Below are 15,013 nucleotides of genomic sequence, written 5' to 3' on the forward strand. Positions count from 1 at the left end.
TTTCAAAATAGAGTCATACTCTGTAACCCAGGCTTGAGTGCAGTGATGCAATGTCGGCTCACTGCAACCTTTGCCTCCCAGGTTCAAGCAATTCTCCTGCCTTAGCCTCCTGAGTAGCTGGGATTACAGGCACATACCACCATACTTGACTAATTTTTGTATTTTTAGTAGCAACAGGGTTTTACCATGTTGGCCAGGCTAGTGTTGAACTCTTGACCTTGTGATTTGGCCGCCTCGGTCTCCCAAAGTGCTGGGATTACTGACGTGAGCCACTACGCCTGGCCCTAATGAAATTTTTTGATAATATTCCCTTTTTCTACTCTGTAAAAATGAGGTGTTAACAGATCCCTCTCTGGGCTGCTGTAGGAATTACACTTATGGCATCCATGCCTGGCCACACCTGGCGCCTCACTGGCCCCTCTGCTCCTCAGACCTTTCAAGAGCTGCTTTTATTTTGCAAGTTGTTTTCTTTTCACCTGGTTTGATAATAATTTTGCTCTGAAACTTACCACATAAGGTTAAGATGCCAAACCTAGAGCAAACCCGCTGCCTTATTTAAGGACTAGGAGCAAGTGTTGTTTGTTATCCCAGTAACGATGGTGTCCCGAGCTGGGCTGCAGCTGAGATGCAGAAAAGTAGGCTCCACCTTGTTCTGAGTCATGGGGTTGAGAGGAGTCAAGCGACTGACTCTATTGCAAACGGGACTGGCTGCAAGTCCGTGGATCCCAGTGCAAAAATGGAAACACAGGGCTCTGTGTTCAAAAATTAGCAAATATTTCAGGATGGCAGCAGCCAGTCCAAGCATGGAGCCCTCTGGGTTCAGGGCCTCATGTGGCGGCCCGGGTCTCATAGCCATGAAGGCGGCCCTAACTGGAAACAAGAGGCTCCCCTCACACCAGATCCTCCCAGGACACAGAGAGTGCTGGCCTGTCCCGGGGTTGAAAGTGCCGTGAGCAGGAGAGGAGGGTGGGAAGTCCTGCGGCCATGGTGGGCTCTCCCGCCCTGCTCCCATGACTCCACAGTGCGCCTGAGGAGGCTGCTGGCCACAGCCACGTGGCGGGAAGCCCCCATTCCAGCCTTGCCGCTGGCCAGCTTGTGGCCTTGGCACAAAGTGAAAGGCCTTCAGGTGAAAGGCGGCTGGCTGCTCCACACTCACTTACGACGCCTACTCTTTCTCTCCTTCCATGCACAGAAGTTCATTGAGTTTGAAGATGCCCTGGAACAAGAGAAGAAAGAGCTGCAGATCCAGGTGGAACACTATGAGTTCCAGACACGCCAGCTGGAGCTGAAGGCCAAGAACTATGCAGATCAGAGTAAGTGGCCGGCGGGAGAGCCAGAGGCGCTCATGATGGGCGCTGCCCCGGGTGGCTCTGGCTGGGGCGGACATGGAGCGCCTTCCACACCAGGGGACGAGAGGAAGCCAGTGGGAGCCTTATTATGTCTTCACCACAGTCCCTCAGCCATGTATTCCAGCTCTTTGCGCTACTGCCTAGTTCTGTAAGGGCCCCAAATTGTGTGTGTAAATAAGTAAATAAGGCCCCTGTGGTCCCATAGCACTTGTGCTTCAGAGTGAATTCTGACCCCCAGATCACAAGTCTGTGGTCCTGAAGGTCCTTCCTGCACCTTTGGAACAATGTTCCTGCAGCCCCTGGGGTCCTCGCCTTTTCACACTGCTGAGGAGTGATGGCTGCTTCTCAGGCAGGAGGGCGGGCCCGCGAGTGGAGCCCCACTAGAGTGACAGCACCTAGGTGGGGCTCACAGCTAATCAGGGTGTCTGTACGCTGCAAGGAAAAGTGGCGAAAGGGGTTTAGAATTATTATGATTATTACTATTATTATTATAAGAACAATTGGTTTACTTAGCTTTAAAAGTCTATGCTTAAACTCTGCTGTCAATGTTACAGGCCAGGCATGATGGGGCACACCTGTGGTCCCAGCTACTCGGGAGGCTGAGGTTGAGGCTGTGGTGTGGGCACAGAGAGACTCCACCTCTGAAAAAAAAAAGAAAAAAAAGTAAAAGAAGAAATTCTGATTTCCTGTGTAATTTCAGTTTTCTATAATTAGATATCTTAGTGATTGAAACCGATCTTGCTGTTTTCCCTAGTTACCTCAATAGCAGGTTCCTTCAGCTCTGAAAAGCTAAGATCACATTGGGGAAAGAAACTGTTTTGATATGTTAGAGCTACTCCTATCCCAAACCAAGGCCTAAAGGCCACTGTGCTGACGATGACCTGCTGACGAATCTGGAGCCTGGAGGGTGACCGCGGTGGCAGCTTCAGCACACATGTAAACATGCTGTCACTCACATCGCAAAGCAAACCTAAGGCCTGTGCTGAGCGTCCCTAGGTAACCCCTCTCCGTAATTACAGAGTCTCTCCTGGTCCCTCGGCTTTCAGTACGTTTCATGTGTGAAGTGTTATCAGCTCTCTTCTTAGAAGGAGAAAAACATAACCTCAAATTATAGGCGGGGCTGGGAACACTGGCTCACACCTGTCATTCCACACTCTGGGAGGCCAAGGTGGGCAGATCACTTGAGTCCAGATTTCAAGACAAGACTGGGCAACATGGTGAAACCCCATCTCTACAAAAAAATACAAAAATTAGCCAGGCATGGTGGCTCACAGACTTGTGGGCCCACTTACTTGGGAGGTAGAGGCTGCAGTAAGCCTTGATCGTATCACTGTACCCCAGCCTGGGTGACAAGAGTGAGACCCTGTCACACAAAAAAGAAAATCACATTACAGGCTGAGGCTGTTCACTGGGTCAGCACCAGGAGTGGGGGCCAGATGAATGCAGAGGGCAGGCCCTGGGCTCCCTCTGGGTAGTGGCTGTACTCTGCCCCAGCGGGAGCTCACAAAGCAGCTGTGGGGCTCTGACCACACACAGAGAGGCATCCCCTCCTGGGCCCACAGCCATTGCTGGGGTCAGCACACACCTGGGATGGCTGGTCTGCTCCCTCCTCTAGCAGCCAGTTACATGTGTGTCACGTGCAGTGTATAACTCATGTGCCATATGCAGCATCTGTAAGTCGAGTGTGCCACATGCAGCATCTGTGAGTTGGTGCTGTGTGCAGCGTCTGTGAGTCACGTGCGTTGCATGTAGCATCTGAGTCACGTGTACCACGAGCAGCATCTGTGAGTCGGTGCCGCGTGCAGCGTCTGTGAGTCACGTGTGCCGCGTGCAGCGTCTGTGAGTCACGTGTGCCGCGTGCAGCGTCTGTGAATCGCGTGTGCCGCATGCAGCATCTGTGAGTCGCGTGTACCGCGTGCAGTATCTGTGAGTCACGTGTGCTGCATGTAGCATCTGAGTCACGTGTACCACGTGCAGCATCTGTGAGTCGGTGCCGCGTGCAGCGTCTGTGAGTCGTGTGTGCCACGTGCAACGTCTGTGAGTCGCGTGTGCCGTGTGCAGCGTCTGTGAGTCATGTGTGCCGCGTGCAGCGTCTGTGAGTCACGTGTGCCGCGTGCAGCGTCTGTGAATCGCGTGTGCCGCATGCAGCGTCTGTGAGTCGCATGTACCCTGTGCAGCATCTGTGAGTCACGTGTGCCGCGTGCAGCATCTGTGAGTCACATGTGTTGGGTGTTGTGTCTGTGAGTTGCGTGTGCTGCGTGCAGCGTCTGTGAGTCGCATGTGCCGCGTGCAACGTCTGTGAGTCGCATGTGCCGCGTGCAGTGTCTGTGAGTCACGTGTGCCGCATGCAGCGTCTGTGAGTCGCATGTACCCTGTGCAGCATCTGTGAGTCACGTGTGCCGCGTGCAGCATCTGTGAGTCACGTGTGTTGGGTGTTGTGTCTGTGAGTCACGTGTGCCGCGTGCAGCATCTGTGAGTCGCTTGCTGTGTGCAGCATCTGTGAGTCGCATGTGCCACGTCCAGCATCTGTGAGTCACGTGTGCCGCGTGCAGCATCTGTGAGTCACATGTGTTGGGTGTTGTGTCTGTGAGTTGCGTGTGCTGCGTGTAGCGTCTGTGAGTCGTGTGTGTTGGGTGTTGTGTCTGTCCTGTGTTGCATGCAGTGTCTGTACATGTGTGTCAGGTGCAGCATCTGTAAGTCATACATGTCGGGTGCTGTGTCTGAGTCATGCATGTCGATGTCTATAAGTCACGCATGTTAGGTGTGATGTGTGTAAGCACCTCAAGCTCCTTAGGGAAGACCGGACTGATGGCTTTGCTCTGATGCCAGTGCTACTCCTCGGGGTGGGATCCCCACGCTGGCAGGGCAGCCTCCCTGGGTGCGTGGTAGAGATGCAGGCACACAGCCTAGGCAGACAAGGCCTCCAAGGATGTGCCAGGCCAGCTACTCCCAAGGGCACAGTGCAGGATGATGTAGGCCAGGGTGAGATACTGAGCCACAGAATCTGTAAGTCATTTCCAAACAGACACCAGAAAGCCAGGGAGGAGGGGAGGGCCCCACGCCAAGGACAAAGCACAAGCTGGTGGAGCACCGAGGCAGCTGAGTCCCGGCCACACGCTCCCGGGGGTTGTCTCTCACCTCGCCACGCTGTGTCAGCCCTCCCGCTTGGTGGGCTGCAGGATAAAGCCATGGAGGTGGGCATCGGGCCAGTGGCACGCTTGCTCCATCAGCAGGACACGGAGTGGGGTTCCCGGACTGCCGCTGCCATCCGCCCATCATGCTGCTTCTGTGTCCCTTGGGCAGAGCATGTCTGGGGCCACAGGGGACTGTCTCGGTGTCACCAGGGGCCTCCCGTTTAAGGGAGGCATGACTGTCCACCCAGAAGGGGCATGGTCATGATTGGTCTCCCCAGCCCTTGGCATGTGTGAGGGACCCTGCTGCTTGTTCTGCCAGGCACATCCCTTTGACCTGTCGTGGAGGTTACTTACTTTGAATCTCGTCTCCTCCCACGAGCTTCTTGTGCACCTGTTGCCTGTGCTTGGCGTGCCTGGGTTTTGCCTGCATCTCAGAAGCTCCTGGCCGACTTTAGCGCAGAGAGCGCCTGCGGGTTTCCCCACCTCCATCTTTAATTCCCAGCAGAGCTGAGTCCAGCGGCGCAGCACGCACAGCCCTCAGACAGTCTTGCACTTGTGGGGCTGCCTCTGGTGGCCCCAGGCCCTAGAGCTCCAGCTTGTCCTGGAACCCTCTCCCTCTGCGGTTACAACCCAGAGAAGTTGAGGCCATGGAGAAGCGGCCTGTGCAGTTCAGACGGGGATTGTGTTTTCTAGTTTCCCGGTTGGAGGAGCGGGAGTCGGAGATGAAGAAGGAGTACAACGCCCTCCACCAGCGGCACACAGAGGTGGGCACCCTGGCAGACACTGACCTCTAGCCCAGAGGCAAGCGCGGACGCGAGGGTTCGGGAGAGAGCCGTGGCCTGATGCCTGCGACTGGTGTGGACCGTGATTTTCTTCCCTAGTGGGTCCCTTTTCTGGCATTTGCTGCCAGGCTTGAAGGCTGTCGGCCCCAGGCTGGTTAGATTCCCCTCCAGGACTTTGTCTTGATTTCTGCCAATACGCGGCAGCCAGAAAAGCCTCACAGGTTAGGGAGGGGAGGGAGAGAGCCGCGGGCGGCAGCACACATGCAGGCGTTTCTTTCCTTGCAGATGATACAGACCTATGTGGAGCACATCGAGAGGTCTAAGATGCAGCAGGTCGGGGGAGTCGGAGGAAACAGCCAGACTGAGAGCAGCCTGCCCGGGCGGAGGTATGCGGGGTGCAGAGGAACGTGGTGGGGGGCACGGGGCGCTGGACAGAGGAACAGGGGGTGCAGGGCGGAGGAGCAGGGGCCACGGTGTCGGGGGGCACAGGGCAGAGGTACGCGGGGTGCAGGCTGGGCTCATTGCGCTTGTTGTGGCCCGTTCTCTGAGCTCAGGACCATAGGGGGTGCTCTGGAGACCCAGGAGGAGGGAGCTGGTTGGAGCATGGCCGAGCAGGGATGTGGAGGGGCTGCTCTGGTGAGGGACGTGTTGAGCCTCTGTGTCCCTTCTGCTTGGTCCACAGTTCAGTCAGGGAGGCCCAGGGAAGCTTGCACACATTTAACCCTTACTATCCACAGATTCTGTATTTGCAAATTTGTCTGCTTGCTAAAATATATTTGTGACCTCAGCTGGGCACGGTGACTTAACGCTTGTAATCCTAAAATTTTGGGAGGCCGAGGCGGGAGGATTACTTGAGCCCGGCAGTTTGAGCTCAGCTTGGGCAACATAGCAATACTCTGTCTCTGACTCTACAAACAAAAAATTGTTTAAAAAATAGCGAAGCATGGGGTAGCACTTCTAGGTCATCCTGCCTCAAATAACTGCTTGTAGTTCCAGCTACTCTGGAGGCTGAGGCAGGAGGATCACCTGAACCCGGGAGGCAGAGGTAGCAGCGAGCCAGATCGTGCCATCACACTCCACTCTGGGTGACAGAGTGAGGCCGTGTCTCAAAAAAGAAACAAAGAAAATCAGTACTCAGAGCAGTTTCACATCCTTTGCAGACAGGCACACAGCAGGGAGAAATGGGAGTCCCTGTGCAGGCGCTGCACAGAGGTGGGACAAGGCAATGCTCTGCCTCTTGTTCAGCTCCTGCCCAGATGCCCGGGGAGGACACAGGAGGTCCAGGCACTGTCACGCATGAGCCAGTTCTGGAGCCAGTTCCAGGGGGCTCCAAGCCCAGCTGTGGCACCTGTTAGGAGGGTGGTCTGTGCCAGTCACCCTGTATTTCCAACCTCCTTCTCACTTTGGTAAAATAAAGGAAATAGAACTGACCAGGATGAATAGCTTTCAGGATGTAAATTTGTGTCTTACACGTGTACCTGCACATGCACATATTTCCCCAGGGGCAGCGGTTGGGACACACTACCTCAAATAACTGCCTGTGTGGAGGAGGCCCGGAGCCTTGGCCAGCCCTGCACTGAGTCTCACTCCCTCCACGGGGTGGGGGTGCCCTTGGGCTTCCAGGGCTCTGTGCTGGTTTTCCTCGGAGAGCAAGGGGGAGCTTGCCCAGGTTGGGTTCCTCTCCGTTTTCTGTGCCCTTTGAGTCGGAGAAAGCCGGGCTACAGGCCCCAGGGAGCACAGCATCAAAGATCTCATCAGGGGACCGGCCCTGGGGGACTGGAGACGCAGCCTGGGCTGGGGAGGTTGGCACTCTGGTTTTGAGTCTCCAGCAGCAAGGAGGAGGGACCTGAAGTGGGAAGCCCTGGTCCCACAGAACTGGGGCAGCTGGAGGTGGGGAATCCTGTTTCTGCCCCTGAGCCTCCTGTAGCCAGGGCTGTGCCAGTGAAAGCTTCCCCCACGCCCCATCCCCACGCCCCATCGAGGCCTGGCCAGCTACTGGAGCCACTTCATGCCTGTCTGTTCTGGGAGTTACACCTGCAAATGAGAAGGGTCAGGAACATCCTGCCCTGGGTTTCATGGGTCACGTTCTGGATGAGCAGGAGAAACTATTAGACTCTGCTTCCTAGTCTCCTGACGTGAGAGGAAACGCACAGCATGCATGAAGGCTCAGCTGACCAGGGCGGTGCTGTGGAGCGCACAGCGTGTCCTCGGGCAGTCTCACTGCTCTCAGCCTCAGCTGTCCTGTGATAAGCACTTGCCCTGAGAAAGGGCGGCAGGCCGTCCACCCACCCAGAGCACCGTGAGAATTACACCAGGCAGTGTGGATGCCAGCTTGGCAAGCTGTGAAAGCCTTGCCAGTGTTCCCATCCGATCCAGAATGAGATTCTCATTCACAGCTCCCACCTCATGGCACTCACGCTGGGACTCACTTCTGGCTTTCGGGAGTTGAAAGAGGATTCCCAGGTAACTAGAATGAAAATCAAACCTGGACCCGGGATCTTCGTATTGTTTTTGTGGGGAGCTGGGGGCAGAGGCGGGCAATTTGGCCATCCCCCGGGAGCTACAGCATTCCAGAACCTTCAGCTGCCTCCCTGCCAGTGCAGCCTCAGAGAGGAGCACCTCAAAGGCCATGCTGGAGGGTACCTGGGCAGGAGGAGCCCAGGAAGGATGTGCCCAGCTCATCCTGGATCCCGGAGTTGTGACATGTAAACTCAGGGATGCCCACTGAGAGTCCAGGTTCCGAGTCACAGTGGTCCTAATGCCAGGCCCACAGACAACACCCAAGACGTCCTGAGATCCTCAGGGCCACGTGAACTCAGCCAAGAGCAGAGACTGCCCCTGCTCCAGAGCCACCTGAAGCTACCATCATCGTGGGCCAGGTCAGGCCTACCTGGAAGAGGCGCATGACTGCGGGGCAAGGAGTCCTTTGTCGTGGATGTTTCTCTCACGGTGTGAGGTAGAAGGTGGTCCCCATGGGGCCCAGAGCCCTGAGTGGAGTCTGGGCTGTGAGCGTCGCCTGTCCCTCAGCTCCTCCTGGCGCTGAGAGTTCAGCGGGAAGGCTCACGGCAGCATGCTTCGTCCTCACGGAACCTCGCTCCACTGCAGCTCCCGAAGGCTGTCCGGGCTGCCGCGCTTCCCTTGAGGAAGCAGACTGTGCCACTGGAAGAAGCCCCTCCATGCTTTTGTAAGGGATGGATCTGGGTCTCTCTCCTGTCAGTGCTGCCACACCAGCCCCTTCTGCCTGACCTGGCCCCAGCTGTTCTCTAGGCACACGAGGCCTTTGGCACCGGCCGCGGGAGCACGCCAGCAGCGGTGGCTGTGTGTTAGGGGCCTTCCCCATCCCCCACCACGGCCCCCAGGAGCCCTCCATTTATGAAACAGGACCCCCGCACCTCTGCAGGAGAGGGAGGAGTCTCTTGTCCAGATTTATGCCAAAGGCTTGGTTGTCTTGATCAGATCCGGCCAGAAGGCACCCTGCAGTGGGGTCTGAGCAGCCTCGTGGCTCTGGCCGCTGGGCCTCCACGCCAGACGTCCACAGCATGTGAGAAGATGCTGGCCCCACCAGAAGAAGGCACTGGAGCTGGCGGCCCCGTCTCCCTGCCCGTGCTGCAGCCCACGGAATCAGTCACGCCTGCTGTTGCAGTGGTGGCGTCGCAGCCGCCCCGGGCTTGTGTGTCCCCCTTCCCCAGGCAGAGACCTGGCTGAAAGGAGTGGGTGGGGCTCACTTGCCGTCTGCCACCTGCCCACAGACGCTGACAGCAGCCACAGCCTCCTGCCTCTGAAGGGAGGAGCCGACTGAAGGAGGAAGGCACGGTCGTCCCCCATCCTGAGTGCTTCCTCTGTGGGGCCAGAGGCGCTGGGACAGGCCTTGGTGATCTGCGCTGTTGCTGGACACCTGCTCTCTCTCCTCTGGTGTGGACTCTGTCCTGCCACAGCCTTTGGCCCCTTGGGGGACACATATTTCATTCAGTCCTATCTGCTCAGCCCAAAACCCTCGGCTCCCCACGAGGGTGCCATCGTCCTCAGTGCTGAGTGCGATCTCTCCTGAACCCAGATGGGCATTTTCCTTCACGCCTGGCGTAGCTTACTGAACGTGTGTCTGCAGTATACTCGGTGTGAGTGCAGACACTGGGCCGTGTTCTGGGCCGCTGCTGCAGAGGCTTCACAGGCAGGAGTGTGTGTGTGTGTGTCTGTGTGGCCACGTGTACACGTGTGCCCAGCAGTGTCTCAAGACGTTTGCACGCCGCCCTGCAGTGGGGACTCGTGGCACTGGCTGAACTGCCACACAGCCCGTTCCTGGGCCTCCTGTGGAAGCCAGGCGGGCTCGTGTGTCGCGTGTCTGTCCCTTGTGGGTGCCTGTGTGTGGCTTCTGTCTGTGTCATCGGGGCACGGCTGTCCCGCACGCCTCGCATCATCACATGCTGTCTGTGTGAGCGTGTGTGCACACTGTGCCCACGCCCTCTAACGCCTGTCTCCTTGTCTCCTTGTGCTGTCGCTGCCGTGTGCTGCCGTGTCTGTCGCTGCCCTGCAGTCCTCGCCAGTCGTGGAGGAAAAGGTAAAACCCATGAGGTTTGTCCACTGTGGTGCTGGGTGTTCAGGGGGCGCCTCGGGGCTGCGGGCCTATCAGCGGGCACGTTAGGGCATCAGTTACCTGCCCAGGATGGCCGCTTGGTCTGCTGTGAGGTGTTTCTTGCGGCGGATGTGAGAGGTCAGAAGGGCCGTCTGGCCATGTTCATGAGACTGACATTAGAAGGTGGCGACCGCCGGGTCCCCTGCGTAGCCACACAGCCGGGCAGCGCGGTCCAGGCCGCCCACGATGCTCTGCCCTGGCTCCACAAGCGCCTCCCTGGTCACAGATGAAGGCACGGCTGACTCCTGCTAAGGAGGGGTGTGCGTCAGGTGGGGCTGGTGCTGACTCGGGGGAAGATGGGCCAAGGAAGGCCCCCGCTCTGCCTCAGTCAGACCTGGACTCGTAGCCCAGCTCCGTCACTCACCAGCCTGTGTCAGAGCTGGCGGCATACCTGTGACCCCCAAGGGCAGCGTGACCTCTGAGGACAGCATGCTGGTGGCATGATCCCCGAGGGCGGCGTGGTCTCTGAACCGGGGAGCATCTGCATCCCCTGAGAGAGCTGCAAGGAGGAATCAGGAGGATGGGATCAGTCAGCAAACACTCACAAGCCTGAGCCACGGCCTGGGGATCCAGTGGGGAGGAGTAAGGGAAAGAGTGAAGGCAGCTCCTGATCCCGGGTGATTTCCCTCGGAGGCGGTGGCCTGGCTGAACTGCATGGGTGGGAGAGCTGTGCGTACATTCCCTTGACCTCCTGGGAGGCAGAGGCCCTTCTATCCCTGCTGTGCCCTGTAGCATCTGGTGACAGCGGGGACCGCATTGGCTTGGGTCTAGGGATGGAGACGTGTCTGATGGTGTCAGAGCTGGGCCTCAGGAGAGGTGCTCCCTGAACTAGCATTGGGAGCCCAGTGAAAGTGGGGCCAGGAGCCCCCTGGTGCAGACAGGGTGGTTAAGGCACAGCCCCCCACTGGGGTCATGCTCCCTGGGCCTGGTGGCTGGCTGCCATCACAGTGGCCAAGGAAGCTTGTGGCTATTGTCAGAGAATAGCTTGAGTGCCATGGACCAGCAGCCAAGATGGCACAGCCCAGTCCCAGTCGGCCCCGGGACCCTCATGCTGCAGAGTACGGTGCTGTCCTGAGCATAACAGACCAGGTGGCCAGTCCCCAGAATGACCTGGGAAGGGGTCTGTCTTTGTGGGGTGCACCCCAGGTCATTCTTCATAGCTCCCCACCCAGCAAGCGGAGCTCCCAGTCAGCAGCAGCTGCTGCACTCCGCCGTTGCCATCTGCATCCTCCAAGCATGGCCAGAACGGGTTCCTTGGACCCCAGAGGAAGCTCCCTTCCCTCCCACAGCCTCAGGCTGAGATGTAGCAGCAGAGGCTGTGGTGCGAGCAGACTCTTAATTCTGCCTGAATAGCTCTGAGCAGTGTGGGCTCCAGCATCTGACTGTGTGGTCTGCCCCCCAGACCTGAGGAGTTGGGGAGCCGGCCTGGCTTCTGGGACCTCAGGGCTGCTGACTGGAAGCCTCCCTCAGAGGAGGACATGAAGGGAGACCTTGGACTCCATCCCTGCTCTTGCTTACGGCCCACAGGAGGTCAGCCCCAGGGACTGAGCCCACATCAGGGGAGACTGAGCTCTGTCCTGACCACTCCAGCTCCCAGACACTCCCATGGTCTCGGCCATGCTGCCCAAGGGTCCATCTTCAGGTTTAGGGCTCCCTGACAGCAGGGAGGACATGTGGGGAAGGAGAAGACTCCCCTCAGGCTCAGGCTCCAGCAGATGTGGCGGGGCAGTCCTTACTCTGCACGTGTTGTGTTCAGATATTCTGCAGCAAGGCAGCCTCATGAACAGAAGCAGTGAGGATGGGCGGGAGGAGGCCAAGGAACAAGGAACCGGGGCAGGAAGGCTGGATTCCCTCTGCCGGTGCCAGGAACAGAGGCAGGGCTGGTGGTGACACCACAGGGAGGCAGGACTGGACTCGCTTAAGACCGTGGGCCTCAAAGTCACTGCTCTTGTTGGCTGTGTGGCACCGACCCCGATGCCAAGTCCTGTGGCTGACTCTGCTGTGGGGCGTCTCAGCACACCCCGCTGGTGTCTGTTTAAAATTAAACTTCATAAAAATGAGAAACTGCGGCATCATAGGAGGGGAAGCACCACGTGGGATCGTGACTGAGTAGACGCTGGAGCTGGGCTGCGGGCTGGCATGGAGTGGCCCTTTCACTTGGAGTCCGCATGTCCTGGGAGTGCTTGGGTTCCCTTCACGGCCACCCTCTAACTCGCGTCCTCTCCTCTCTCCCCATATTTCAGCAGGAAGGAGCGCCCTACCTCCCTGAACGTGTTCCCCCTGACGGACGGCATGGTACGTGCACAGATTGGGGGCAAGCTCGTGCCTACGGGGGACCACTGGCACCTGAGTGACCTCGGCCAGCTGCAGTCCAGCTCCAGCTACCAGGTTTTGTAGCCGTGCTGTGGAGTGACAGGCTCCTCCCTGTTGCTGGTGCCCCACACTCACTGGGGCGGGAGCCCCATCTGCAGGCAGCCCTTCGAGACTCTCCCTGGCCACTTGCCTTCTCCCCTCGTGTGGCAGGGTGGAGAAACCCAGCCAGGGTGTCCGTGGCTCGGGCTGCCCAGCAGGCCCTATGCTGCTGCGGCTGCTCCAGGCCGCCTTGCGTCAGCACCTGCTAGTCCAGGCTAGACCTCCCTGCCCGTGGATAGACCACTCTGCAGCCAGGGGTGTCCAGTGCCTGTCAGGGTTGAGCTTAGCGACCCTCTCTCAAACCACACCCCCAAGTAAAGTGTCTCCCTCACCTGGGCTCCAGCCAGACACAGCCTGCCCCTGAGAGCTGCGCCTCTGCTCTCGAAGGCACGTCGGTGTTTAGAGTCTGGGGTTTGCCCTCCGCTGGCAGAAAGGTGAGGAGAAAGCTCCTCTTCTCTGGATCCCTCCCTGCCTGTCCCTGTTTTTTATTTTATTTAATTAATTTATTTATTTTTTTGCCTGTCCCTGTTAACACTTCCTGGGTCCTGAGTTTGAGAAAGCCGACCCCGCCCCCAGCAGGTACTCACAGCCGGCGAGTGCACTTACTGCGGGGCCAGAGTCAGGCTGCTGGTTCGGGGCTGCAGGCGGCTTGCTGCCGGTTTGGCCTGTGAGCTCACTATCTGGCCTCAGTGCCAGGTAAGGACAGCTACCTTCCTGGGAAGAGGAGGTGACCCCGGGGCTGGTGGATTTCCCACAGGGGCTGTCAGAGGATGTCCACAGAAGCAGAGGCCCTGGGCCTGTGGGCTGGGTTGGGCTGGTGGATGTGGGGTCTGGGACTGTTCCAGAAGCTTCCTTCCTGCTGCACGCTTTGCCGACTGTCCTTCCACCTCTGAGTGTCTCGTGTGCCTGTGGGGGCTGCTGTAGGCTCCTGATGGCTCAGCCCTGCTGCTGCTGCACTGCTTTGGGAGCGAGCACCCCCGTGGCATCTGGGACGCTTGTCCCCCGGCACACGCCCCTGTCCTGCCTGTGCTCGGGGGCTGGAGAGAGGGCAGCGGAACTGTGGGGCTCCCCCCCGCCTTCTGGGCCCAGCCCTGCTACCTGGACCGACCTCCTCTCTCTCTCTCTCTCTGGCTCGCACTCCCTGGGCCTGGAGCTGGGGCCTGCCCATAGGTATCTGAAGACACGTCAGCCTGAGCCATGGGGAGCCCTCGCTTGACACCCTCTGGCCTCCTGGCTGCCTTCTCGTGCCCACCCTGGGCCCGCTGTTCTCACGGTGTCTTTCCTGTCACCTCCTGTGTTGTCTGAAATGGTCTCTCTCCTCTTAAATTGTAGTGTTTGTGTTTTCATTCATAGGTGTGTTTTATTTGATTTTTCTTTATTTTAAATTATTGCATTTAAGTTCTTTTTATTTTGTGCTCTAGGTTTTAAGGTTTTTCTAATTTCTTCATTTTTTTTGTTGTTTTTTGTTTTCTTTTTGTTTTTATGTACTGTATTTTCAGTGTTTTAACCAAACAGTTGTGGCTACTCATGGTGAGGAATGACCGCTAAGAGTTTGGGTTCTTTCAGTGCATTTGGAGGTCACTGCTACACGTTGATGTTTAGGAGGTTGAGAGGTTTGCTTTTAGGTAAGTTGTGGTCAGGGGGAGTGTCCCATGGGTAAGTGGTGGCCCCGTAGGGTGACGGAGAGCTAAGGGCACCTAGGGGAGGCGCTTCAGATTGCAGAATTCCCCGCAGCCACCATGAGGCTCAGGAGCAGGCTGGGGACCTGGCAGTGGAGTCCAGAGGCTTCTGGTGGCCCAGAGTGTTTGTCTGATTTGCACATCTACGCCCTGCCAGGCCACATGGGGTTCCCTGATTTCTCTCTGCCGGGTGGTGGCAGAGCCCATGGGAGACCAGGTGCCGGTGATGCATTGGGTAGACAGGTTCTTTGAGAACGTCAGCGCAGACACTTGCATGAGTGGTACTCGCTCCTCCAGTGGAGGTGGTGACATGAACAGCAAGGGTTTTCTCTCAAACTGGGCCTAGCTGCAGAGTCACAGCCCACCTCAGGCATTTCTGCAAAGCCCCTCCGGAGGCAGCTGTGCCCATGTGAGGGCTCTCCCTCAGCACTGCTCACCGCTGGGGCTGGACACGTGTGGCCCTGGGCTGCCGGGTTGCCGTGGGCGTGGAGCAGCATCCCTGGCCTCCACCCACGAATGCCAGGAGCACCCCCTTCATTTGTGACCACCAGAACGTCTCTGGACTTGGCAAGCATCCCTTCGGGGCAGTCAACCCTGGTTGAGGATGGCTGCTATAGAGGAAGATGTGTCATTCCTTCCAGAGAAACTTAGGAGCCTGATAGATGAAGCAGAAGTCTGTCCCCTGAATGAGTGGCCATGTCCGGTACTGAGAGGCCCCCTACCCTGAGCCTGGCAGTGACCAGAGAGCCTGGGCAGAGGCAGAGGTCAGAACTGGCCGTGACTTCTGGGAGTCTCATCTGCCCTAGTCACTTAAAGTCCAGTATAAGTTGGCCATGGAGAGGGCTGGACACCCCCTATTCAACTCTACCCTGAGTGAGATCCTCAGCATTAGAGTCCCCTGTGGTGTGCCCTCTGAGACATCACAGGACCCCAACAACGGCTGCCTGGGGACAGGCACAGGAGTCACCTGGGTGCCTCTGAGGCCTTGCCCCTTACTAAACCACAAGGAGGGCCAGGCGTCACGGGC

General features: G+C 57.8%; 1 protein-coding gene across 12 annotated transcripts in view; it reads left to right on the forward strand.

Moving 5' to 3' along the window:
• Positions 1-15,013, forward strand: part of MAPK8IP3 (mitogen-activated protein kinase 8 interacting protein 3) — a 63,170-nt gene that overhangs the window by 16,684 nt on the left and 31,473 nt on the right. For 2 of the 12 annotated variants that reach the window (XM_064362295.1, XM_064362298.1), the window contains exons 2-6: positions 1,193-1,313; positions 5,177-5,247; positions 5,551-5,651; positions 9,797-9,820; positions 12,139-12,283. In XM_064362295.1, coding sequence (XP_064218365.1) covers positions 1,193-1,313; positions 5,177-5,247; positions 5,551-5,651; positions 9,797-9,820; positions 12,139-12,283 — 462 coding nt within the window. The other 10 variants (XM_012441920.3, XM_064362297.1, XM_064362299.1 and 7 more) reach the window with 9 other exon arrangements.

Source organism: Aotus nancymaae, unplaced genomic scaffold, assembly GCF_030222135.1.
Source record: "Aotus nancymaae isolate 86718 unplaced genomic scaffold, 86718_ANA_hifiasm-v0.15.2.pri h1tg000049l, whole genome shotgun sequence".
NCBI classification, from domain to species: domain Eukaryota; kingdom Metazoa; phylum Chordata; class Mammalia; order Primates; family Aotidae; genus Aotus; species Aotus nancymaae.